We start from the raw sequence: 27,903 nt of genomic DNA, 5'->3' as shown, positions 1-27,903 counted from the left end.
GATACTGGCTTAAACTTAAAGAACACTAAAACCATGTTTTTCTTGCAAGCATCAGTTAATAGGTTTTCTGCACAAAAATTATTTGTAATTACTAGAAGCTTTCTTCTTTTCACTGTATTGTTTAGGATAGGGATGAAGGAATCATCCTTTACTGAAATTCTTGTTAAAAATTGGGAATTAGAAATCTTTAATAATCTACAATAAATCAATTTGAGATCTCCCAGTACACCTACTGTATCTTTAACCTGATCACCCCATACATTCTGTAATTTTTAACATTGATTAGGTCAAGATCTCTGTTTGTGAAAATGTTAAATTAATAGCATTGTTACAAAATCCTTAGGCAACATGATGCAAGCTAATGAATTGCAATATTTTTCTTTGGCTATATGGATGTGTATTAATTAGGAAAAGATGAAAGAGGCTGTGTCTAAGTTATTTTTACTTTGGTTGGTTAAGCTTACATGCTCTGTTTTGTATTAAGCTGTACTAGGTATTTATAGGTCTTACATAATTAAGGCCTCTGTTGTCTATTCTATATTAAGGGACTCTTGTACATGATTTGAATGGGAAAAATACTGCTACCTAGAGCAAACATAATTGAGTCTTGGTTTGGTAGTTGTGTGAGGTCACCCAAATGCTGTCAGCATTATCCTTGGAAGAAGGAAAACTACATGGGTTTCATAATAATTCTCTTTACTAATATTGAGACTATATCACTTGTAGAATAAAAAAGGGTATGGTGGTAACCTTCTATTTTTCTTTCTTTCTTTGTTCCTCATAATTGTAGATCACTGATGGGCTGCTAGGGACCATATATTCAAATGAGTAAAATAAAATGAGCAACCTGAGAGATACACACTCTCTGAGAATTCTCTATGAATGAGATTCCATTCTATCCCTCAAGTAAAACTGTAGTATGAATAAGGTGACTGACTACCTCCTGGCTGATAAACAGCAAAACTTGCTACCTTACCTGCTGCAAATATAGGTAATTTCCACATCCAGACGTAAGAATGATCAGAGGGAATGTGTCCAGGACTCATGAATTGTCAAGTCTCACTGAATCAGTACAAATTATAGGCACACTATTTGCCTTTGGCTCTCTATTAAAAAACAACAACAACCACAGGTTCACCTTTAGTTGCCTTTTTAAAAAGTTTATAAGTAGTAGACCCATGATCTGCTGCATCATCTTTTCAGAGATATTTTCTTAACTAAACTTGGAACCAGAATGACATTGAGCAGGCAAAGAGTTGGTTGGGAGTAACTTTTGATTTCCTGCAAGTTTCCTCATTCACTTAGCTTGGGGGAAGCTGGAAGGGAGCCTTAGAAATCATGATCAGGTGCCAGTGGCCAACTGTGGTGACTCTTTTTTTTTAAATTATTGTTATTGTTATTGTTATTGTTATTGTTATTGTTATTGTTGTTGTTGTTGTTATTATTATTGTTATTATTGTTATTGTTATTATTGTTATTATTTATTTATTTATTTATTTATTTATTTATTTATTTATTTATTTGCATTTATATCCCGCCCTTCTCCGAAGACTCAGGATGGCTTACAGTGTGTAAGGCAATAGTCTCATTCTATTTGTATATTTACAAAGTCAACTTATTGCCCCCCCAACAATCTGGGTCTTCATTTTACCTACTTTATAAAGGATGGAAGGCTGAGTCAACCTTGGGCCTGGTGGGACTAGAACCTGCAGTAATTGCAGGCAGCTGCTGTTAATTTTGTGATTACAACTGGTGGTGAAATCCTTGAAATTTGGTAGTAATGGATCTTGGATTTTTTACACATTTTTTATGTTAGCAGATTTGAAGTACCTTGATTCAAATTGTTTTATACTCTGATGCACCAATTTTTGTACTATAATGCTAATTGAAGGTTACAAACAGACAAGAGAGTTTTATTAATATATAGATGTTTTAATTAAATATCTGTTATAGAATAGTTATAGCTGATTTCTGCCTTACTAAACACTTTTCACACACAAACATTCCTTAGAAGATCTATATGTCTATGGAGATTCTCAGTCACTCAGGTCATGGTTGTCGCAGAGGTGCTCTTTCAAGAGGCAACTGGACTTTCTAGTTTTTCTTCGAAGACTTTCACTTCTCATCCAAAAAGCTTCTTCAGCTCTGACTGGATGGTGGGTAATGGAAGGATTTATACTCCTTAGAAGAGCTATGTTACCTGGTTTGTAATGGTTAAGGGTTTTGCCATTGATTTCAGCTTTGTGTATTTAATAAACTATTAAACCTAATTGAGATATTGGGATATATATGTGAATTTCTTTTGTTTTCTTTAAAGATCATACTTATTGTTTTAAAAAAAAAGAATAATATTTTTACAGATGTCAACTCTTTGTCAAAGCATCACATATAAATGCGTAATGCATTCAAATTATGGGGTCAGTGAATTGGTTTATACATGTGTTTCCCCGAAAATAAGACCCTGTCTTATATATTTTTTCCACCAAAAAAGGTCTTATTTTCAGGAGGGGGGATGTTGTCCACTGACTCATCTCATTTGCGTGCATCGTCCCCTGGCCTCCTTTTCGCTGTCAGTAGCCTTCAGGAACTTCTTCTGCAGTTGGCAAAGCCAGCAAGGCTTTGCTGAAGGCCCCTGGAGCTGATAACAGAGCTCCAGATTGATCTGGAGCTCTGTTATCAGCTGCAGAGACCTTCAGCAAAGCCTTGTTGACTGCAGAAGAAATGGGCTGGCAAGGCAGGTGTCGGAGTATGTGAGGCCTGGCTGCAACTGTCCGAAGGTAAGTAGTAGGGCAGCTCCACCCCCCACATCCCCACCTTAGCTTAATTCTTAATTCTTACCCTGGAGTGAGAGGGGCCTTAATTAGGGCTTATTTTTTGGGTAGGACTTATATTGGGTGTAAAAATCACACTAGGACTTACTTTCGGGGTAAGTTGTATTTTCAGGGAAGCATGGTATGCACTTGAATTGAGGACTGCATTCTTTTCAAAGCACATTTAATTTTAAACAAAAGCATTATTCATTTTTTTTCCAGTGGAGATTTTGAGTTTAGTATTACTCAGTTGTGTGTTTTGATAAACTGTAATGGTGTTGCATAATGTAAAACCTGTCTTGTTCCTGCATGATATTGTTGAAAACGTAGGTCTGTTCCAAGAGTCAAGCTTTATGTTTAAACCAATTTTGTGGTTTAACTTTTGTATTGCTCTTTTAAATTAGTCTACTCAGCATGTGTTGTGTGTAGGTTGCCATAAAAGTAGATAGCAACAGTTCCCTCCCCCAATACCAGATTAAAACATTGTGTCGGACTTTTATCATGCACTGTAAATGTGCATTTAAGTATCTTTTGGTAAAAGAAATAGCTTGTTAGCGTCGTATTACATTAATTATTACAAATATTTTATTACTTTTCAAATCATTTTATGACTTCCAAATCTGTACTAGCTTGTTGCTCTTACTTAAAGTGTGTTAAAGCTGTGTTAAACTTTTCACATTTGTTTTAAAATATTCTGATTAGCTGTAAATGTGCAGAATTTATGAAAATTGACTAAACCTACAATATATTTTTATTTAAGGCTGATTTTCATGTCTGTGTATAGATTTACTAATTTATTGAGAAGCATTAGGTAATACAGTTTAGTGTTTAGAGAAAGAACAGTAATCTGTGGTTTCCAGATGTCATGGAACTTCTATTCCTGTCACTGTAAACAACAATGATCAGTGATTATGGCAACTGTAGTCCAGTAATATATGAAAGACAAGCAATTTCTCATCTTCATTAAGATACTGATTATAGTTGTTTCACTTTTCACTCACAGATTTTTATCATTTTAAAAACATAAATTGTTGCTAGAAATTATTCTAATTTTGCATCCTTTTATCAACTAAGCGAGTTTTACATATACTGTATATCAAATGTATATGAAAGATTATACTGCAAAAAGTGCAATTATTGTTTGGTTATTATCAGCTTTTGCTTTTATTAGTTTTCCCAATCCAGAGGTCTTCATATTTCAGTTTCCATCATTCCCATCACCAGTAGTAGTACAGCCCCAATCTGAATATTTAGGAAAGAGATGTATGGTATTTAAGCAGGGGTGAAATCCAGCAGGTTCTGACAGTTTCTAGAGAACCGGTAGCGGAAATTTTGAGCAATTCGGAGAACCGGCAAATACCACCTCTGGCTGGCCCCAGAATGGGGTGGGAATGGAGATTTTGCAGTATCCTTCCCCTGCCACGCCTACCAAGCCATGCCCACCAAGACACCTCATGCCCACCAAGACATGCCCACAGAACTGGTAGTAAAAATTTTTGGATTTCACCACTGTACTTAAGGTATTTTTGTTGCAGTTTTTTCCACTATTCTCTGTTCTCTTTCTAGAAGTTAGATCTATGTTATGAGAGACCAGGGCCCGGGGCCTGGATCCAGCCCATGAGATGCTTAGATTTGCCCGTGGGCCTGCGAACCAGCAAAGGATTTGTCCGCAGTGCCTCTGCTAGCAAAAATGGAGCTCAGGGAGTCCGCTTGTGGCCTTCCTGAGCTTCGTTTTCACTGGCAGAGGGCTTCAGGAGGCCATCGTGGCCAAAAACGGACCCCTAGAGGGCTGTCATGGCCAAAAACAGAGTCTTGATGAGTGACATCGAACTGGCCATGCCCCCTGGCCATGGTCCCTTGGTCCTCCGAGGTCAAACACAACCCTGATGCGGCCCTCAATGAAATCGAGTTTGACACCCCTTTGATAGACTACAGGAGTCTATCAAAATGCATTTAGCAGTGCAAAAGAAATTATTTCCTAAGTATACATTTTTCAGTTTCTATTAATCCTTTTCTTTTATAATGCTTTATTACATTAATACAAATGATATTTCCTCCATACTTGATTATCTATTAGTCATGTGTGGCCTCAATATAAAAACCAGATCCTCCCTAACACATCTTTTGTAAGTTTCTATTTGAACAGTATTGAGTTGATTTAAAGCCCTTTCAGACATTAAGCCAAAGCTAGGCATTTAATCCATGCAAAGGCTACAGCAGCACCCCAAATCTTTTGGGCACCAGAGACCGGTTTCATGGAGAGAGGTTTTTTGTGTACTGGAGAGGGTGTTGTTTCATGTGCTGCCTGCATCCAACAAATGGGACTTCGCTTGTTTGCACCGCCCAATTTCTGGCATGCCATGGACTGATGCTGGTCCAGGGACTGGGGACTGGAGACTCCTGGGCTACAGGACCAACCACATGTAAAAGGCATGGCCCCTTTCACCTAAAACTTTTTAAAGGACAAGTTTGTTGTTCCATTATACTTGCATTTGTTGATCTTACTGTTTGATATTGAAAAGCTAGAGATGAGTTTAAAAATTGTCTTTGAGCTCAGCTATTGAAGAATGCCCCCTAAATAATAGCTGGCCATTTCCTTTAGTTATTAATATGTAGAAGATGAACACTTTGCATCTTTGGGTTCCATCATATCAATTAAAAAAGTTTCCATGTAGTGTCCATGACAGAAGTATAAAAGTGGTTGCATTACCTTCTTCTGAGATTTATTCCAATGTCCCAATATACACTATAGGGATAGAATTTCTTGGTGTGCATGTGTGTCAGTGGTGGGATTCTTCCGGTTTAACAACCAGTTTGGTGATCATGCAATTTGCGTGCGCGGTTTCAAGAAATCTTCACTTCCTGGTTTCTTCGGAGGAGTAACAGCTGATTCTGCTCTACTGCATAAATCTGAGAAGATAAAGGTCAGAAAATAGTGCGGACATGCGAATGGGCCCATCTGAACATTGGGGTGAACTTATTTGCTCCCAACTGATTGTCAGAACTACCGGTTCACTCGAACCGGTCCAAACCGGTAGAATCTCTCCCTGGGGTGTGTGTGTGTCCTTTTCTAAGTATTAGATGGGTGTGACTCTATTTTCTGAGCTATTTACACATATATGTAGCATATTCTTAACGTTCAAGTGTGTCACAGTAACTGCAACTTGTCCATATGAATGAATATTCATAGATCAAGCCCCATGTGGAAATCTTTACATGCTCAGGCATGAAGTTCTTCATTGAAGTTGGTTCAAATATCCAACTGCTAGTTATCTTTCTAAAACAGCTTAGTGTTCACTTTCTGATGCTTTAATTCTATCTACATTTAATTGGCAGTAAAACTTCCATTGAACTCATATGGATTTGTTTCTGTGAATATTTTAATCCAGACATGAAATATGTATCTGCAGTTTTGGAAATGAAAGCCCAGAAATTTTGTTCAATGATAAATCTGAATAATTAGGTTTTTTTATGAATTGACTTTGATCATATGATCCTTAGTTTACTGTGAATGAAACAATAGTCGAAATGTTTAAAATTGAGAAAAGTTGCCAAGATAAAATTGTATTTAATGTGCAAAAGAAAGAGATGTTTGAAGATGGGTTTAGGGGCAGATAATTTAAAAATTCACATGGGAAGTCATGTGTTTGATTGACAAGTGTAGAAATCCATATTTCTAATTAGTTTCGAATATGAAAGCTCTAAAATAAAACTAAATTTTTAGAGGAGACAATGTACTGTCTCTTGTACTGGAAGTGCTCTGCGAGTTGACATTTACTATATTAAACTACTTATTGAAGAAAAAGGATATTTGAGGAAAGATAATATATTTTTAAAATCTTCATTTAGTGCACAATAAAATAAAATACAAAAATACATTATCTGAAAGGATCATACACAGAGGATGTATAGTTTTTACTATTTTAACTGCAACTGAGCACAACATGCCATCTGAAGCCCAACAATCTGTGGTCAGACTAGATATATTTATTGTATTAGCTTCTTTAGAACAAAAATGTGCTTCTGAAATGTCTTCTTTTAAATGACTAAAATGATTTCTATTGTGAAAAATGGAGAGAAGCTGAGTTAGAGTGAGAAAGGGGGAAGAAGCTTAACCAGAAGATGCTTAATTTGGCAGACCTCAGTGATAATGGTGTATTACAAGCAAAGGCACATTTTAAAGCTTTCTGTTATTCTAATGATGTTTGGTACATTTCTTCACAGGCACTTCCTGAAAAAAAAAAAGTAGTGGAGATAGATTCTTATCTAAATGGATTGTTACAAGTTGGAGCTTGGAATGCAGGCTTATGCACTATCTATTCCTTAGCACAGTAAATTCCAGTGCTTTGTCCATTTTTTTTTTCTAAATAGCTTTAATTTATCACACATAATCTACTTGAAGGAGACATTTTAAATGTTCTAAATGGGCAGTTGGTGAGCAAGGCTTATTGGAGTTTAGTATTTTAAAAAAAAACACGAATGAGAGAAATGTGAGTACGTGTTGTTTTTTTTAATAGCAGAGTGGCATGATGTGATGGTGACAGTAGGATGATGTTTGTGGTTTGGAACAATCACTGGGAAAGAAAGGTTTTGAAGGAGCTCTCTGTATGGCGTGCATTTTTCTTTGCTGACCTTCACCTTTCGCTGTCTTATTCTTTTTAAGAAATACACATTAGGGAATAAAGCTACCCTTGGAATATTATTTTTCTATTCAAATATTAGTAGCAGTAACATGCCTAAAGGATAATGCTATTCCAAAAATTTATCCTTTATCCAACCATTATCATTAAACTGAATGGAGAAGTGTTTTCAATTTTCTTTGAAGGAAAACAAGTACAATAAATGAATTCTTGTTGGTAAGGGGTAGAGTGCTTATACTTTCTTTAATTATGCAGTGGCCAATGTGAATACCTACCTTCCTGTCTATAGTAACTTCTCAGAAGTCAGCACTCTCTCTGACTTTCTACATTTCACTTAATTTCAGAGGGAGAAAACTTGGGGGAAATTCCTCTGTGGGAATTTTTAGATCAGGAAGTATAGATAACAGAGTGGTGGAGGAATGTGTAACAGAACACACAAGCAGACGGAGAAAGAGCGAGAGAGAGCACAATTTTCTATTATCTTGCAGGAAAAAAAGTCAAAAATAGAACATGAAAAAAACGGAAACCTCTTTCTCAGGAGGAAAGAGACTTTGGGGAAAATGGCAAATGATTTCAGCACAATATGAATTCTAACTTTCTCGTAGCAGTTCATCTAGAGTCAGATGTAGTATATTTTCTGTCTATCTCTGTGTGTGTGTATATAATGTTACGTATACACACATATACACACTATCTGCATAATGTTATATAATAGAAATGCAACACACAGACACACACATTACACCACAGGACAAAACTGCATTATTATTTTTGCTTCATTTCTCTTTGACTACCATTGCAGGATTCTTTATACATAGGGTCTTTTACTTAATTGTTAATTTGATGTCTGTTCATATCTTTATGGTAATATCAGAAATGATTACAGACCAGTGGAGATACCTAGAAGTTTAATATCTCCTTATGTTACCCTATTTCATATGATGTAAAGAAATTATATCCTACCATTTGATTTTTACCCATTCATTATATCACAGTTATAAAACCATTGAGAATTTGCAATTTTGTTATTATTGTCGAAATGTGTGAAATGGAGATAAATTCTTAAACTTGGAATTTGGGCCAGCAGATTAAATTGTCAGTGTTTTCCTAAGTCTAAATTTTGAGCCTAATCACTTATGATGCTGTTCTAAAGAATAATAATGTTACAAAGGATGCTAACATTTGTGCAAAATGTGGATTTTCTTAAACCAAATATTCTAAACACGTAGTAGTTAACATTTCAATTTTACTCATGGGAATTAAGAAAAACCAAGATTCTTTGTGTCCACAGTTTCAGGGCATATAGAAAGCTCAAAAGATTTGTTGATGCTTCTGCTATTTTGTCAACTTATTATTGTATCTGGTAATTATTTGTGAAATCTTAGGTTGGAAGGGATCTAGGAGGTCTTTGTGACTTTCACACAATTTTTTCTCTCTTATCAAGGTGATTTGGAACACTATTTCTCTCTTCTAGAGTTTTAGCAATCTCATAAACGTTCAAGTCTATCAATATATATTTAATCCTGAGTCCTTCTCTCTCTTTATTGATGAAGCTAAGTTATTTATAATAACTTTGGTTCCTTTGAAATTAATAGACTTTAAGCCTTATGTCAACATTGAAGCACACTGAGCTCAGGACAAAGCCCTGAGGTAAAAAGATGGATCCATTAAGGACCATGTGTTGAGTATGCTTCTTCAGAACTGAATTCATCTCTTCGTAACAGGACTCTCTTGTCCCAAACTGCTCCATTTCATCAAGGAGTCTGTGATCAGCTATACCAGATGCTTAACTCAGGTTTACATATACTGTCCACAGCATTCCCTTGTTTACTAAACTAATCACTTGTCAAAAAAAAATGTAGTACGATTTGTCTAGCACAATTTTTAATAAACTTATGCTATCTTCTACTAATAACTTCTCAATTATTGCACTTAGTGGTTCTGAGATCATATCCACTTATCCTTTTAGTACCCTCAAATGTAACTTGTCTGATGATCAGGGGTTACCTTTGCTACCGATTCGTGCAGATATTTGTTGACGTCCGGGTGGGTGGGTGGCGCTTCCTGCCACTGCTGCTACTGGTTTGCTCGAACCGGGGAGAACCGGTAGCAACCCACCACTGTGTCTAATCCTAGTGACTTGAATTCATGCAAAATAACTAGGTATTTTCTTTTCACTTCCTTGACTATTTGAACCTGCATTTTACTTCTGCTCCCATACAGTATAGCTCCTGACATTTTTTTTTTCAGATGAAAAATAGGAATTTAGTATTCTTCCTGTTCTCTCTGCCCGACATGCCATCTTGTCCAACCAATGGACGATTTCCTTGACTTTTGTTCCTCACATACCCAAAGAACCTTTTTTGGATACATAAGGAACAAGAGAAAAGTCAAAGAACTTTTTTTGTTATTTTTGGCATTCATTGCGAGCCTTAGCTCATTCAATGTAATGTTGCTGAAGAATGGAATTCTAGGATTTTTCCCTATACATTCTCTGTGTGTAACTTTCTTGGGAGGGAGGGGAAGTAAAAAGGGACAATCAAGAGAACCAAAGGGGAACTTTTAGGAAGAGAAAGGGTAGAGATTTGACCTGAATGAGAGGAACCCCTGCTGACATGGCCAGTCTGAGTCACTGAATGGCCTGAATACAATAAATGCTTCTTTATCCTGTCTTGAAAGAAACAAGATAGCACAGCCTAAATGCTGGGGTATGCTTAAATAGGCAACTCTGAGTTGTTTGAGGTAAGTGCGTTTGAAATCTGAGCCTCAGGACAATCTGTGAGTTGTCACAGGTCATCTGCCCTGCTCTGTGGGTTAGGCCCCAAATTTGTGAGGAATTGTATGTGGGCAGATTGTTGTACAAATATCTTTGTTAGTTGTCCCCTTTCCACAAAACCACAACCTGCAAAAGTATTTTAAACATAATACTTAAATATTAGTTGAAAGATCAAAAGGCCACACTAAAAGGGTTTAAAAGTTTAACATGTGTTGCATTATTTTGCGATCTGAAAAACTGCATTGTAGAGCCATAGCTGTCATTTTAGTTGTTGTAAGATTTGTGATGTATGTGTTTTATTTTGTTTTGTTTTGCTTAAATAGTGTCTTCTACTTGCTATGCTGAGTTCTTATGCTTCTAGCAATTTCACAGGCAATGAGTCTGCTTCAGTGATCTCAAATCCTTTTAGACTAATTTGTGAAAAAGGAGAAAAAGAACTAGCTCTTTTTGCCATCCCCTCATTGTTCAAAAGCAGGGATCCAGGTATTTTGCAAGCAAAGTTTATTTACAAGCAAGGCTTATCAAGGTACTTTTTAATGGCTAAATTACTCTGATGATGTCATTAGTGTTGAAAGAAGCAAGGAAATGGATTTCCCTTCCCCTTCCCAAAATATGCCACTCCAAGAGCATATTGTGTAGGCCAACTCATCAATGGCCACAAGAAAGATGCCAGTGACACCCAGACTTGCATTAGAAACTTGCATATATGTGCAACACGAATTCAAGCAATGCCCTTATATAGCCAAGGGGCATTTTTAAAAGCCTCTGGCCCCTCAGTAACTGGACTACTAGTTAATTGCCACATAGACATTGTGGCACATGGACAGATAATATGACATTTTCAGTTTCTCTTACTAGCAAACGCCACAGCGTTGCTTGCACTAGTTGCTAAGAAGCTGTCAGAAACCATTAGGAGTTGGCTGAAGTTGCCCTATGGCATTTCCTCATGGCATCAGCAAAACGAGTATAAATCACCCAGTGGAATCTACTGCTATACTAATGAGGCTGTAAGCTTGTTTATGGACTAGCATCATTTTTATGATTATTTCCACCTTTTCAGCTTGCCTTCATTGGCAGTGGGAGAAGTCAACTTCAAGCATGAAGTCACTGCTGACATTTCACAAACGTGGTTCATAGTTGCTACCATGTGGTTAGTTAGTTAGTCAGTCTTCGAGTCCTTTTTTTTTTGGTTTTGTTTTTAAAAAAGTAGGGTAGAGAAAGCAGAAGAGGAAAAGTATTCTCAGGAGACCTTATAGAGGTGACAGTATTGAATTGCAGAGTGAATGGACATGCTGTTTAGACTTTGAGCCGAGATTTCTCCTTTACAAAGAATCAAGTTTCCAAATCCGTCCCCCCTCCTCCTCCAGAAACAATTGCATTAAAATCTATAGAAGTAATTTCTTCTAAAGGACCTTGTTTCATTAATTTACTTTCCCCCCCTCTTATCCTCCTTTTATCTTCTGTTGGACTGGGCTAGAGTTTATTGTTTTAAGCTTCTCTGAGCGTGCACAAGTATTTTACATGGGATTGAAAGCATTTGCTTCCAATGAAAACCTTGTCTTAGATTACAGCCCAGCAGTGTAATTTCCCTCCCAGATGGGAGTAAAGTAGCTGTATTTGCCTAAAAACAGTAGGAAGAACAAACTGTGCATTAAGCCAAGGCTGTTTTTGGCTTGAGCTAATGATGTAACAGAAATCTTTTATTTGGGATAGGTCACTGCCTGGGACTGACGGGAGGTGATTTGGGTCTTGCTTGAAAGGTTTTTCCATTGTATCTCCATAAGCCTCCCCTTTCAAAAAGGGGTGGCGATGGTTCCTAATGTTTCTGCTTTCATACAGCAGAAATAAACAGGAAAGGTTCCGGGGGAGTGTTCTTCATGGAATGCAGAAAGCCTCCCCCCTCCTAATGGAGTCTATAATTCAGGTGCCCCGAAGGCATGCTTTCAGGAATTCTTTGGCCTGAGGTAATGCTAAGCTAAGGCTGCTTTGAGGCCTTGATTATCTATTGATGCACAAAGCTGGGAAAAAAAAATCTCCATTGAATTATAGTAGATATTTCCATAAATTATCAATGAATTCTCTTCTATCCAGGCACAAGGCATGGCTTGCTAAAATAATTTGAAGCCAGGGTGGGGGGGGTGGATGGGTGGTGAAGGAGCTGAAACTATATTTAAAAAAAGAATAAGCAATAGGATGTCATCACATTAGAAGCCCTTTTACTTTTAACCATTGACCACCTGATATGTTTCTCCTTTCCTTGCCTCTCTTTAATTGCCCATCAGACTAGAGAATGTGGATTAGTAAAGGGAAATTTTAAATGCCGTTGTTTGCTTATGTTTATTTTATGAATCATTACTTTATATGGGGAATTGCTTCTCTGAATAAAACCTTTCAAAGACTTTTATCAGCCTAAGACATCTAAAGTATTACTATGAGGGTTCCCTTTTAGAAATATGAATGCCTCAGTTGAACTTTCATGAAGCAAAGAGCTTTCTATGAAGGAAGTCACACTCATTTTTTTAAAGAATGAATTCTTACAAGATGGCATGCGCAATTATTATTTTGAAGAATTAAAATGCCTGTTTAAAACAAAGGCTTTCTAAGTGTTTTTTTTTTGTTTTGTTTTTTTGATAGTAGTTGCCTAAATCAGATAAAAACATGAATGCTTATAAAGATTGTGACAGTGGGAGCTCCAATTTGACATCTTGTCTATATGAAAAAGATGAAATTGAAATATAAGTAATTATTCTAAGCTATCCTGAAAAATGCTTTTCAGGTTTTAACTGCTGGCCTTCCTGCTGTGCTTCTTGCAGTATGACAAATAAGCTAAAATTACAGCATAAATAACTGGTTTCTATAAATTTTGAGTTTGAACTTCACTAATAAAATTCAGAAAGGCAGGCTCTTGATGGATATATAGTGATTGTAGATGGTGTAATAATGATAAGAGTTGAATGAATCATTCTATTTCTGGGCTACCCTGGTTTACATGTGCCCATTCATAATTTAGTTTGACTCTCTTGTTGTTTTTTTATGATAATTTGAAAAAACATAGAAAAAGTTTTATTTAAATATGTGTGACTATTTTTTAACTCCTCAAATAAATATTTATATATGGTTTTATCTTAAGTACACCTTCATAAAGATTCCCCCCCAAAAAAGATACATGTATTTTAATGCAATTTGAGCCTGTTTTATGAGAAGCAGAGCATGCAAAATAACATTTGAACAAATAGAAAAGTCCAAAGAATATAATTATATTCTAATCTTAATGTGAGAGGATGATATTATGTAACTTCTCATCAGAATGTGAAAATATTGATTTTGTAATGGTGATTCACCTTATTTAAATCTCCCAGACGTGGTCCCAAATAGTATCTTCCATATTTACAAATAGCTTTAGTTGTAAGTGCTTGGCATTGGTTAAAAAGTCTATAAAAATTCAATCTGGTTTGGATATATGGTGTGTAGCTCAGTGAGAGAGCACACATTATTGGCATTCAGAAAACCTTAGCTTTAATGGTTAGCATCTTAAAATGGGACTTGAAGGAGCATCCTTAGAGCTGCAACCAGAAAATAGATGATATTGTGCTGCAGTTGTGATTTAGAATTCACAGGAGCAAAAAAAAATCATGGTAAGTTTAACATTATTTCATGAAATACAGTGTGAATTTTCATTAGGTTTGTGATTGTTCATGTGTGTGTTGAGTGCATATGCTGGGTGTGTAATACCTACCCAAATTAGTTTTTAGTCATAGAATCTCAAAATAGCTAAAGTGAAACATGTGATTCACTATATTTGCAGGTGACGGCTTGGACAACAGTGTAGCGTCTCCCAGCACAGGTGATGATGATGATCCAGATAAGGACAAAAAACGACATAAAAAGCGCGGCATCTTTCCCAAAGTAGCCACAAATATCATGAGGGCATGGCTGTTCCAGCATCTAACAGTAAGTGGAGTCCAGATCATGTATAAAATGGCACCTGGGTAAAAAACATTATAGTAGAAAATGCATATAACACATAATCAAAGACTAGTCTTTGAAATACTTTGTTTATCTTATGCAAGTATTCTGCTTTGTTTCTTATTTTGCATCCAGTGTATTCTTTTGTTATTTTTTCCCCCAGACTCTTGTTTAAGACAAAAACAACAATCTGGCTAACGTTAATTTATGCTGTTCAGTGTCTAGTAAATCTAGTAAACTAAGAGACTTGATATTTGTTTTCTTTCTGCACATCTAAATAATGTAAAACAAAAGTTTGTTTTCTGTTGCACCTCTTTTCTTTCTTTCTTTCTTTCTTTCTTTCTTTCTTTCTTTCTTTCTTTCTTTCTTTTTCTTTCTTTCTTTCTTTTTCTTTCTTTCTTTTTTGCCAGTGTGAGAAGGGCTATCCACTGGCTAGCTTGCAAGATCTGAGTATTTATTTGCCAGCCCTCAATTCCTGCAAGTTAGCAGAATCAAGTATGGACCTTGTATCTGGGCCCTCTAGATTTTGAAAATGATTTAAATAAAGAACATCAGACCATACATGCACAGCATTTCTCTTCTATTTGTTTAATCAGCTAGACATGATTCTGAATTAAAAAAAAGAAGCTTATGCTTTAAAAGTCATATTCCTTTTAACAAGCAGGTTCCTTAAAGCAAGACAGCTTTTTCCTCCATTTTCAAAGTGTGCCATATTCTATTTAAAACTCTATGTATCCCAGAGAGTCTCCATCAAAGCTTGATCTTTCTAAACCAAGATATCTGAATATTGCTTTCCTCTACATTTGAATGGAAATGGGGCAGGTCTTCGCCTGTAGGTTGGGAGAGAGGCAAGGTCAAACATCCATCATTTAGCTCCTCTCCACTCCTTGAATAAAGATGTCCTTCTGAAGTTGCTGAAACCATGTGTCAGGAGTTTGTGTGTATGGGGAGCAATTTTATCTTGTCAGATGTATAAGCAGCTGATGTGAGACCCTTTGGTTAAGGAAATTCTCTCTTGTCACTGAAGCATTTGGTCATAATTCAGTCAGCCTGGTGACATTCTCATGGTCCAGGTATTTGTATATTTAGCAGATTTTTTTTGGTCTTCCCTGTACTTCAGCTGGTTCCCTCCTGTTCACCCCAGCTGCCTCTTCTAATTCATCATCGAGAAGAGCTTTCTATGTAGTAACAGGGAATGGGAAGTGGTAGTGCTGTTTGAAATCCTGAGTGCCAATTAGAGCTATTGGACAGAGAATTCAAGATTATGCTGTTGTATTTATAATCCTGGGCATGGTTTGCATGTAAATATATGTGAATGTGAATTTTAGTTGCTGCAACTATAAACATTTTTAGCCAATTCAACATTTTTAAACATATTTTGAATGAGTTATTTGAACGTGGTGCATCATACCACACATTCATTATAAGCAGCTGACTAACGTTTTCCCCTGTTATTCCATTCCTTAATTTGAATCTGGTAAATGAGTCAATATGTTTATTGTTACAATAACAATAAGTTATTGAGTGTGTGATCGTTCTGCATCATTTTTCATATAACTTTTATTCAACTAATTAAATATAAAGAATGTCTAAAACAATATGATTTTTCAGATTCTTGGAGGCCTATTATAGTTTTTAGAAATTTACAAAAACTTAATATAAGACTTTATTATTATTTATGTTTTAAAAAGAGATTTTTAGTACTCATGATTGCATTTGAGAAACACCCTCAATATTGTAATGTAAACTTAATGATAAAAGAGAGGATTGAAGCTGAACATCTATTTTTTTAAAATCCAGAAATAGATAGTCTATGCCCAGTACAATATTAGTGGCTAATAGTGGAACTTGTAACCTTCTTGTAACCTTCACACCCACTGGGCACAGTTTATATAGGAAAGGAATCAAGCATCTCAAAGGCCATAACATATATAGCTGAGTGCATAAAGACATGGATTTGTCAGCACTAATTGAGAGCTAAAGGGATATTTCCTCTCTTGGGTATTATAAAGTAGACTTCACACAGGCTCTGCTAGGACATCACTTGCCCTGTGTGAGACCACCGTGCACACTACTGCTGGCAATATAGTTACATGGAATACAAAGTGGACCTATACATACTGAATTACTGTGCCTGGAGAGAAGGGTCACAGTATATGGAGGCTGAAACATCCATTTCACAAATGAGTACGGCTAAATAATCATACCTAGAATTGATCCAAATAAATTCAGGACTTCATATGTAGTACAAGGTTAGAGACTCTTCTTCCTGTCTATTTTCTTATAAATTCAAGCCAGTGGTTTTTTCCCCTTTACTTTTTCTTCTTCTTAGTACTGTCAGAGAATGTAAAAAGATTACACAATTATTGTTCGTAATACATAAGCTTATAGTTGAACAGATTTGAATGGTATGAGAATGTGAAAGCAGTCTGCATTATATCTTTGCATTTTTTAAAGAAAGTAATATGCCAAATGCCAAATGATTAACTTTGGAAAGATTTGCATTTACCAAATAAATGAAGACCTAGGTTGGAGATGGATTTTTAATGAAACAGAGAAGCAATGGTTTTGAAGTGAGTCTGCAGACGTGTTCAGTCCACTTTGGATTTTTGGGCTTTATGTGAACTGGCCTTTGGTCTTGGATATTGAATTAAGGAAGTGAAATCCTTTTGTGTTAAAGGCTGAAAGGATATTTAATGCTTATGTCTTTAGATAAATACGATTAATGTAATTGCTGCAATTGACATGATATTTATGCATATAGTCAATGTTGCATTCGTATGTTTCATTATAGGATGAACTTTTATAGACTATGTTGTCAATTACATTGTAGATACTTCATAAGGTGAAGAATCTGCACTGGTGCCAAATAAACATATTTTGTTTTTTTAAAAAAACAGTTGTTTCTTTTTAAAGAAATAACTGTTCTTTGAGAAGCTAGTCCACATTAGCTAAAACTTTATAACTGGGTATATTGGATAAGGGAGTACTAGATATCTGCCTTGAATTCCTGGAATTCAAATGAATCATTTCCATTTTTGATTGTTAAAAATAATAATCCTGAGTTTTGTTCAGATTTAATTTATTAGACTCCAAATTATTTGCATGGGTATAGTGTAAGTATGAAATATAAACTTAGAGTACATACAGTAATTTGCAAATTAAAACAGTATGGAAGAGCTGGGAATAATTAACACTGAAATACTTTGCATCCTCATTGAGCACTAACATTTCTTAATTTTACCATTATCTCAAAGGACTGCTCATAAAATTCTAATGCTAATACCCATTATAATACTAATATCCCAGTAACATAGTAATTACCATGGCAGTCATATTAATAATTGGTCAATGGAATTATTTAAATAAAAATAGGAAACTTTTGAAAGTTTTTATAAAATTAATTCACAATGCTTGAGACCATCATTTAGACTGTGATTCACACAAACAAGCAAACAAAAAGTAAAAGTACAAAGGAAATGTTGGCTATTTTATTTCATATAGTATGCAACTAGTTTTTGAAGTCATTTCTAGCAATGCAGTTTCAGACACCTTATATAACATCAAACACACACATTGTCAGATGATAATGTTTGTACAGTATCTTGTTCCTTCTACATCTCTCTCCCTCTTTCTTAATCTCATATGCACACAGCATACCTGGCCACAGCTCAGGAGTATAAAATATATGCTGCATGTAGACAGTCCCACATTCTACCTCAAAGAAAACCGAATAAGAGATTGCTGCCTTAGGGCATATACTATTGTCCTTCAGAGCTGGTAATACTTGGCTCGATCGACTAATTATCTAGCGTGTGTGTTTTAACATAATGTTTTCTACTTTATATATTAATACATAAAAATCTAAAACTAGTCATTAAATACAACTACATTTATTTTGGCTACTTCCATTTCATTTTTTGTTGGGTTTTTTATTATGTTTGTTCTGCCCATTGAAAAAGTGTACAATCTTTTCTTTAAAAAGTAGATTACATCTTGTAATTGTATTCTGGCTAGAATCTGAGAATTCAGTGTTTTTAATCAATAATCCTTCTTTTGATACCGTTAATGAATTTGCTAAAAGATTGGTGGTGATGAAGCCCATTGCATAAAGACAATGCCATTCAGGGAGGTACTGCTATACAGCAATTCCAATAATCTTAATGCACTAGGAGAAAAAAAGGGGGTATCAAATATTTCTTTGAAAATATTTCAGCACAAAAGGATGAGCAAAACGCTAGAATAAAAAAGGAACAAAGCAATCTGTAACTGGCTGTTACAGCTGACCAACTGCACTCAACGTGTAGTCCTCAATGGAACTACATCCACATGAAGGGAAGTATGCAGTGGAGTACCCCAAAGCTCTGTTTTAGGCCCAGTACTCTTCAACATCTTCATCAATGACTTGGACGAGGGGATAGATGGGGAACTCATCAAATTTGCAGATGACACCAAGCTGGCAGGAATAGCCAACACTCCAGAAGATAGGCTCAAGATACAGAAAGATCTTGACAGACTAGAACATTGGGTGCTATCTAACAAAATGAAATTCAACAGTGAAAAAAGTAAGGTTCTACATTTAGGCAAAAAACAACAACATGCACAGGTACTGTATATGTGGTACCTTGCTCAATAGTAGTAACTGTGAGAGGGATCTTGGAGTCCTAGTGGACAACCATTTGGATATGAGCCAGCAGTGTGCAGCAGCTGCCAAAAAAGCCAACACAGTTCTGGGCTGGATAAACAGAGGGATAGAATCAAGATCACGTGAAGTGTTAATACCACTTTATAATGCCTTGGTAAGGCCACACTTGGAATATTGCATTCAGTTTTGGTTGCCACGATGTAAAAAAGATGTTGAGACTCTAGAAAGAGTGCAGAGAAGAGCAACAAAGATGATTAGGGGACTGGAGGCTAAAACATATGAAGAACGGTTGCAGGAACTGGGTATGTCTAGTTTAATGAAAAGAAGGACTAGGGGAGACATGATAGCAGTGTTCCAATATCTCAGGGGTTGCCACAAAGAAGAGGGAGTCAAACTATTCTCCAAAGCACCTGAGGGTAGAACAAGAAGCAATGGGTGGAAACTAATCAAGGAGAGATGCAACTTAGAACTAAGGAGAAATTTCCTGACAGTTAGAACAATTAATCAGTGGAACAACTTGCCTGCAGAAGTTGTGAATGCTCCAACACTGGAAATTTTTAAGAAAATGTTGGATAACCATCTGTCTGAGATGGTGTAGGGTTTCCTGCCTGGGCAGGGGGTTGGACTAGAAGACCTCCAAGGTCCCTTCCAACTCTGTTGTTGTTGTTGTTGTTGTTGTTGTTGTTGTTATTATTATTAATGAAAATTGTCTTCAACAAACAAACAACAAAATAAATGTATAGTGTAATTTGTAATATAGATAAATATATTTATTTTAAAATGTAAACATTTATTATTTCTAATCAAAATGATATGTAGTTGGAGATAATCTATTAAGAAATACTTGATTGATAGGGAAAAAAATGAGTTTAAATCTGGATAAAAAAATTAATCTTTCAAAACTCTTTTGTATATAATTTGGAGAAAACTCTTTTTTATATAATTTGGAGAAAATAGAAACAAACTAACATTAAGTATAAAAAATATCTGTAATTTGTCCAATTTTTTAAAAAAATGTTCATCCAGAATGCGTCATATGATGAGCATTTTCATTAGAGATATGCACCATAACAAATACTGCAATGTAATCTAGAAATTTTTGACAAATACAATATAATTTTTAAGACTGGGCTACCACCTATTAATTGAATATATTGTAATTATCAATAAACTGCTGAAATAGATACAAGTGGATTTCACATAACAAAGTGTTAAATGAATTTATTAAGTTAAAAGCCTTAAGTTCGCTTGCCATGGATTTTAAGGTTTTTAAGAATCTGCCTCATTTGAGTTTTATTAATAATGGAGAATTACCTTTGATTTACCTTTGATTTAAAGAAATGTATAGATTGCCATTCTTTAAACATTGTGTTCATAAAGTCACATTGACTTAAAAGATATTTATTAGCTTGCTCACTTATTTAGGATTATGTCTCCCTATTACCGAAGTCCCTGTATCTTACAATATCCTGTCCCGAGGACTTTTTTAAAAAAACTTTCTTCATTTGAATCTAAGCAAGTACTTGTGGATCAATTCGTTTGCAAAAAAAATAGTCAAATTTTTAATCCTAAAAGTTCTGTATCTTTTCATTCTTTTAATTAGTCATATCAAGCATGGGGTGATGGAGAAATGGAAAAGGAGAGAAAAGGAAAAAAATTAGGGAACAAAACCAGTTTTCAACTCTCAGTATGGATTTGTAATAGTAAGAATTATTTTTTTTTAATATTGAGGAGGAATTGCATTACCTAATGCAGGGGTGTCCAAACTTGGCAACTTTAAGATTTGCAGACTTCATCTCCCAAAACTGATGGACTATAGGAGCAGGGAAACCTTAAGCTCTGATCCTGCCTTAGATAGAAAAGCAGTTAGGTGACCTTGGAGACCAGTCACTTCCTTGTAGTACTAGAAAGAAGTCAATGACAAATCACTGCCAGAAATGCTAGTTGAAAACTACATAAGCTCATCCATGTGGTTGTCAGGAATCAATGGGAAAAGAAAAGCAAAAAGAAAAGAAAATCCATGAGAGTCTAACTTTTAGCTATTGGACAACTTTTGAATTCCAAATAACTCCATCATATTGCTTTAACTAGAAAGTGGAAAAATATTATTTCAGATTTGGTACTTAAACTTCCGTTATACTTTTCCTTGTATTTTTGGTTTGCTTGGTGCTATATAAACATACATATTTTTCAGCCATGAATGAAGCCAAATAATTGATAAGAGAATATAGGGTCATATTTCTTTAAATGGGACCAATCCCTTGTACATATTCCTGACTATTTAAAACCACCTGGCCGGTGTGTGTGGGGGGGGAGTCTAGTAGTTTTGTGCAAGAATTTTTGCTTCATTATTGCTTACAAAGGACGGTTTATCAAGATTGGTTTCAGGTCTTACTACTATGAAATTTATTCAATTAATATAGTAAATAAGTTTTATGCTAAGTTAGAATTTTGAAAAAAATATGTTATCTGCAATAAACAGATAAATTCTTTATTGGTATTGTATTCTGCTTTTCTTGTAATACATTATGGAGCAACAATTGTTATGTTGTACTACTAAAGGAGAATATTTGCAGCTCAGGGTTGAAATGAGGGGTTCCTTGGTGCTCTTTGATTTGGTTGTTTTTTTGCAGACGTTTCATTACCTAGACTAGGTAACATCATCAGTGCTAGTCTAACACTCTCTACTAGCATTGATGATGTTACCAAAGTTGGGTAATGAAATGTCTACAAGAAAACAATCAAGCTCAGAGAGTACCAAGGACCCCTCATTGTTATGTTGGCCAGGACAAATTCTCATATGCTTAATTTATTTATTTTCTTTTTTGAGTGGAATACTGTTGATTTCTTGCCGTAAGAAATTGCAAAATTCAAGCTATCCCTTAGACAGCAGTGCTTGAATTTTCAGGAGGTAAAGTAAGGCAATCTTCTCTTTGGCTCCTCTTTTTCAGCACCTTGGAGAAAAATGAGAGAAGATGGTGGATTATAAAGTAGAAAGGGGGCCTAGTAAATTCCTGTAAATTCAAGCACTCTTCAACAGTCAGAATTGAAAACAATAGCAGGTTGGGATTTTGGTGAGTTTTTCTTAAGTATCATAATGCCAGGACCGAGATTTGTAATGCTGTATCATCCTATATGTAAAAGATTGGATGTTTTTCAGGCCTAAAAGCAACACAGCAACACAATGCCATCATTTTCAAAACACTCTTTCTCTCTCTCTCTTTCTGTGCATGTGCATGTATGTGTGCGCATAAGTAGATAATTAAATAAGAGGGGGTATTGTAAATTGAAAACTTCTCTGGAACTTTTGATATGTCAAATATTATATCTGAAGGACTGTAGATTACTATTTCGGATTGTAGATTACTAGTATTAAAAGCTATTTATCCTTCACTTTGGTTCTTTATTTTTTATGTTCTTGGTTTGGTCAATCCCATTTTTACCATTATAAGTACTATTTTGTTTTAATTTACTTACATACATCAGCCATCAGCGTTCCATCTTTCTAGGTAATTGAGGAAATCTACAACATGCTGAACAAATAGGATATGTTCTGTTCTCTGAAAATACTTTGTGTATTGTTTCCATTTGCTGTAAACATTTGTACTCTAACCCATGACAGCAAAATTTTCCAGAGTAGTTTACAAAACAAAAGCAATAGAACCAAAACAATACCAAACAGCAACAAAATTTAGACTCTGACTTGCTTGCAGTATTGTTGTTTGTTTGTTACTTCCATTATATTTAATCTCAAGGTGATTATTTAAAGCCAGATCTTTAAAACGAATGATAAAGCTTATAATGATTTTAGCATTTTTTGTTTAACCCATAACATACTGTAGCCATTGTAAAAAAATGAATTGCCAGTCTGCTTTAGATCCTCATCTGTCTTGCCCTCTAGATGCCCTCTAAATAGGGAGTTCCAAAGAGATTATACTGTTGCTGAGATAGCTTTGTCACCCCTCCCCACCCAAATCCCCTCCCCCTCCCCCACTGCTCAGTTTTTTCTGAGGATCTTTGTGTAGATGGAGCCCGATAAAGGGAAAAATGTCCCCTTAGTTAACTAGCTATTTAGGCTTAAGAAAAATACATTGAATTGTACCCTGAAATGAATTAATGACTTCTGCTGTTTTATTAAAACCAGAATGATATTTCACCTTGTTATGTAATAAAGAAGATAGGCACACTGTGCATTAGCTGAATAATTCAGACTATATCTTCAAAGAATACTTCATAGTACAGCTGGAATTTGCCAAAGCAGTATCTAAGGAATGTGGGGTATACTGTGGTGATTTGAAACAAGATGATATACTATCTCATGCATATTAACATTTACTGACTAATATATAGAGCAGTTTAAGAAAAGGAAAACTGCAGCTTTAAGATAACTCTGTCAAACAGGAAGAATAGAAAAAAAGAGAAAAGAATAGACATGGTCAAAATAGAGTGCCATGCCTGTTAGAATCTCTCCAAAGAAAAGAACAGGCCGCAAAGAAAAAAAAAGTTATTTGAACTGATGTCAATTGTAATTGCTTGTAAAATTATGTTTCTCATTAATAAATTAATTGATTGTCATCTGCATATACTAAAGTGACCAGATTTCAGCGATGGTAAAGCGGGACACCATTGACGGGGGGGGGCGAGGGGGGGCTGCGCATGCATGCTGAGTCTTGCCATCTGCCTGAAGGAGGAGGAGTGGCTGCTGCTTCTCCGCTCTTCCAGGCAGGCTCGGCTCTCCTCTCGGCTCTTCCAGGCAAGCTTGGCTCTCCTCTCGGCTCTTCTCTTCCTCTCGGGTGAAGTCAAGCGGCGTCTCTCCTCCCTCTCGCGCCCCCTTTTCTGCCACTCCCCCTTCTCTGCCTCCTCTTCTTGCGTTGCCGCCTCCCATTTTCAGAACGGGAGTGAAACAAAAAAAAAGCGGGACTTTTTGGAATTGCCGCGGGACGTGGGACAAATTATTAAAAAGCGGGACTGTCCCGCCAAAAGCGGGACATCAGGTCACTATAGCATATACCCACCATACTCTCACACGAAAACAAAAACATGTATCTATTCCTAGCCTTCCTTTTAATAGAAGTGAGACAAGAAAATGAAGACACAGGAAGAGGAAAAAGTGGGAAGGGAAGTGAGAGAGGATGCAAAGAGAAAGGGAAATTGGAGTAAAAGAAAGGAAATCAAAGAGAGAGAAGAAACACTTTATTACAAAAAAGATTAAAATTCAGCAAGTAAGCAGCACTCCAAGAAATGGTTGATTCAGGGGAATTTGACATCTGCAGCCAATTGCATTCCTGCCCATTCACTAGTTTCCAAAAGCATATTTTCTTACTGTATGTAAGATGAGCTCCACCCCACAATTCACAGGCAATTAGTGGGGGGAGGGACTACACATAAATAATATATGGTAAAACTGAGAGGTAGGTAGTTAAGTAGGTAGATTGGTAGCTTCAAAAAATATATATATTGAATAATACTATTAATAAACCTTATAGCAATTCTGTGCAGTCTTAAGCTACGTATTGGAATAGGTTTTTAAATGACTTCATAAGAAATCATACTGAACCAAAAAGTACCAACAAAAACTCAAAAGGAAATGTAACTGTCTGCACTAGAATACTTTGCAATTAAAATTGTTTCAGATTATAATTGTAATTTGCAACAAGCCAAAATACAAAACTACTTTGTTGTCTTGGTCTCAGTGGGACCACATAGACTGGATTTTATGAACTGTAATTGGAAACATATGATTGGCTCCAAAAGTTTCTTTACCCACAAAAGGAGTCCTGTGAATCCAACCCAATATTTCATAAATCACAATCCAGATGCCATATATACTAGCCTTGCATTGAGGGAACTAAAGTTAATTGTGCATCCAAACTAGCCGTGCCTGTCCTCACCAACAAAAATTCCATAAATAGAAATAGCACTTACACTTATCCACCATCCCATAGTGCTATACAGCACTTTCTGCGCAATTAACAGTATCAGCCTATTGTGCCCAACAATCTGAGTCCTCATTTTACCAACCTCAGAAGGATGGAAGGCTGAGTCACCCTTGAGCTGGTCAGGATCAAACTCCTGGCTGTGGGCAGAATTAACCTACAATACTGTATTCTAACCACTATGCCACCAGGGCTCCTTTCTAAAGTTAATTCTTATTTTCAAAATGTTGTAAGCAAATTGATTTGGAATAATTCAGGGAGGTGCTGAAGATGATATAATAATGTTTTCCTGCACTTGCCTATGAATTGTCTCCTTTAATATTGCTAATAATTTTCTAAGGATTCATTTTTTTTAATGGTGGACTCTGAAGCCATTGTGCTGCATCTAGATGTTAGTCACAGCCATCTGATAAAATTTGTTTCTGCCACATAATTACCTTTGCTTATTTTTAAACAGAGCAAGAACCTCTTGAGTTTTCCAATCTTCAAAGAGGGTAACTTTTTCACAGGACAATTATAAGGCCTACAGGTGCATATGTATCTGTCATCTTCCATCTTATCATGAAAATACCTGGCTAATAAACCATTAAACCATAGTCTGGGTCTCCACTGTGATGTGGGCAGGGCCAAGGTGCCTGATAATACCTCCCTTAGAGGCCTCAGGCTCCATACTTCATCTGATTTTAATTTATTTTGTTTTATTAAGCTTCTTTTAATTAAAAAAAAAAAATGAAATGGGAAGCTAGGTGTTATATAGCAAGCTATCATATTTATTTCTAAGAATGCCTTAGGGTCCTAAATAGACACTGGGGTGTTCTTTGAAATTAAAAATGGTGAATGGCTGCTGTTTGGGAAAAAGAAAGTAAACTCAGATATGGAGAGAATCTGGGGGCAAGGGACTAGAGGCAGTGGCAGCAAACATCCTTACCAATTTATTTTATGTATAGTAAAGGTTGCTTTATGACTGGCCACACCCTCCAGGACAGCCATTTTGTGTGAGTTCTCATGCTATGTTCTTATGAATCAAATGTGCTTACCAGCCCCAAAGGTTTAGGAATTTTTGAGCTGAGGAAACAAAAATTGTCTTTTTGAAATAACAAACCTCATAGAAATTAATTTATTTAAAGAAAATGTGGACAACTCCTATAGGAAGTTATAATGAACAAGGTTATTTACGAAAGAAACAATTTTCTAAGTAATATAATAGCTGGTTTGGGGTACGAGAATAAGTAATAAAAATAAGCGATGATATAGTCAGTGGTGAAATTCATTTTTTTTTTATTACCGATTCTGTGGATGTGACTTGGTGGATGTGGCAGGAGAAGGATACTGCAAAATCTCCATTCCCACCCCCCCTCCTGGGGGAAGGATATTGCAAAATCTCCATTCCCACCCCACTCTGGGGCCAGCCAGAGGTGGTATTTGCTGGTTCTCCAAACTACTCAAAATTTCCACTACCGGTTCTCCAGAATCTGTCAGAACCTGCTCCCCTGGTTATAGTAGATAGTTTGAAATCTGACTATTATATATCCAGTCAGACCTGATGTAATATAATTTGCTTAATCCAATTATACCTTCTACCTTTAAAACAAATATCTTGCAAACTATTTGCAGAATTGGCATCATACATTGATGCTGTTTTTGAAACAGACAATTGCATTTGTCTGTCTGGTTAGATTTCTATCTTGTTTTTCCTCCATGATTCCACAGTGTATACTTAGGCCTTCATCCTCTGTTGGTCCCCCACAAAAATGACTGTCCAAGCTGGATGAAAGTGACTGCCCCAAAGTCACCTCCTGAGTTCCCTTGCTTGAACCTCCAAACCTCCAAACCTAGTCCAAAACATTACTTACTTTGGTTCTTTGAAATTGTTCATTGTCTGATATATGATACATAGTATTGTAAATCATGAATGTTTATTGTTAATATACATGTTGCATATCAATACTGTAATTTAATATGTATATATTTGCAATTTAAAATAATCTTACTTTGTTCAAATCTAAATGTTTAATTGTTTCTAGAATTTGCAATAATTTAAATATTATTTACAGTTGTTTATGGTACAATAGGTTGGAGCTAAACACTAATGTTTAATAGTAACAAACATGAGTTGCAATTGAGTTAAGGTGGCATAATTTCCTATGGTGTTCGCAAACATTTTTTGTCATAGTATGACCTCTGCTTTAAGGATTCTTGAGGATTTACTTTTGTTACTACGTGTAATTAGAGGCATCTTATAGGGTCCAATGTTTTGGTCAGCATTTCCCAAGCAATATCAAGATCCATCTGTTTCATATGCACACTTGATATTACATTTAGGCAACACTGCTTTCATCATTTACTTCCCCCTCCCCTCACCAATTTTTCATAACTTCTCTGCTTATATTTACATTGAGCAAAATTTAATATATACTTTCTGGACTAAGGCTCAAAGTTCCATATGCTTTTACTTGGGATTTTGTAGTTCTCCAGATTTTAAAATACAGTTCTCAGTTTTTACAAAAAGACCACACACACACAAGAGTATACTTTTCCTTACATTTGGACTTCCCTAAGATTAAAAACAAAACCTGTGTGTGTGTGTGTGTGTGTATCTATCTATCTATCTATCTTTGGTTATTCGGGTTTTCTCCCACGTAAAATTGGAGGTGTCTTGGCGACATTTCGACGAAGTCTCATTCGTCATCTTCAGGCTTCAGCTTCGTGCTTCTGGGAACATTGCTCCCAGAGGCATGAAGCTGAAGCCTGAAGATGACGAATGAGACTTCTGGCTGAAACGCGCCAAGACACTCCAATTTTGGAGAAAGCTAACCAAAGACTCATCTGCAAACACCACAAAAACCTCAGAAAACAAATATATATATATATATATATATATATATATATATATATATATATATATATATATATATATATATATATATAATTTTAGGATAAAATACTGTACCTATAGAAATGCTTGCTTAAGGATACAATTTATATAAAGCTACATTTGGTTGTGCTCACTTCAGCAGCCTATATACTAAAATTGGAACAATACAGAGAAGATTAACATGGGCCCCTGAGAAATGATAACACCCAAATTTGTGAAGAGTTCCATTATTGAGGGAGGGGAGGAGGCACAATG

The 27,903-nt window shown here is 35.8% G+C and overlaps 1 protein-coding gene and 1 non-coding gene across 6 annotated transcripts in view; both read left to right on the top strand.

Annotated features, from left to right (window-relative positions):
* Window positions 1–27,903, top strand: part of MEIS1 (Meis homeobox 1) — a 203,553-nt gene that overhangs the window by 82,432 nt on the left and 93,218 nt on the right. For all 5 annotated transcript variants that reach the window (XM_058182239.1, XM_058182230.1, XM_058182245.1 and 2 more), the window contains one exon: window positions 14,032–14,177. In XM_058182239.1, the coding sequence (XP_058038222.1) occupies window positions 14,032–14,177 (146 nt within the window). The remainder of the gene's footprint in view (window positions 1–14,031; window positions 14,178–27,903) is intronic.
* Window positions 27,775–27,882, top strand: LOC131189450 (U6 spliceosomal RNA). The gene has a single exon (XR_009153053.1). It is a non-coding gene; the product is annotated as a U6 spliceosomal RNA (small nuclear RNA).

The sequence above is a fragment of the Ahaetulla prasina genome, chromosome 1 (assembly GCF_028640845.1).
Source record: "Ahaetulla prasina isolate Xishuangbanna chromosome 1, ASM2864084v1, whole genome shotgun sequence".
Lineage (NCBI taxonomy): Eukaryota > Metazoa > Chordata > Lepidosauria > Squamata > Colubridae > Ahaetulla > Ahaetulla prasina.
Note: the sequence above shows the minus strand (reverse complement) of the source record. Positions and strands in the feature narration are given on the sequence as shown.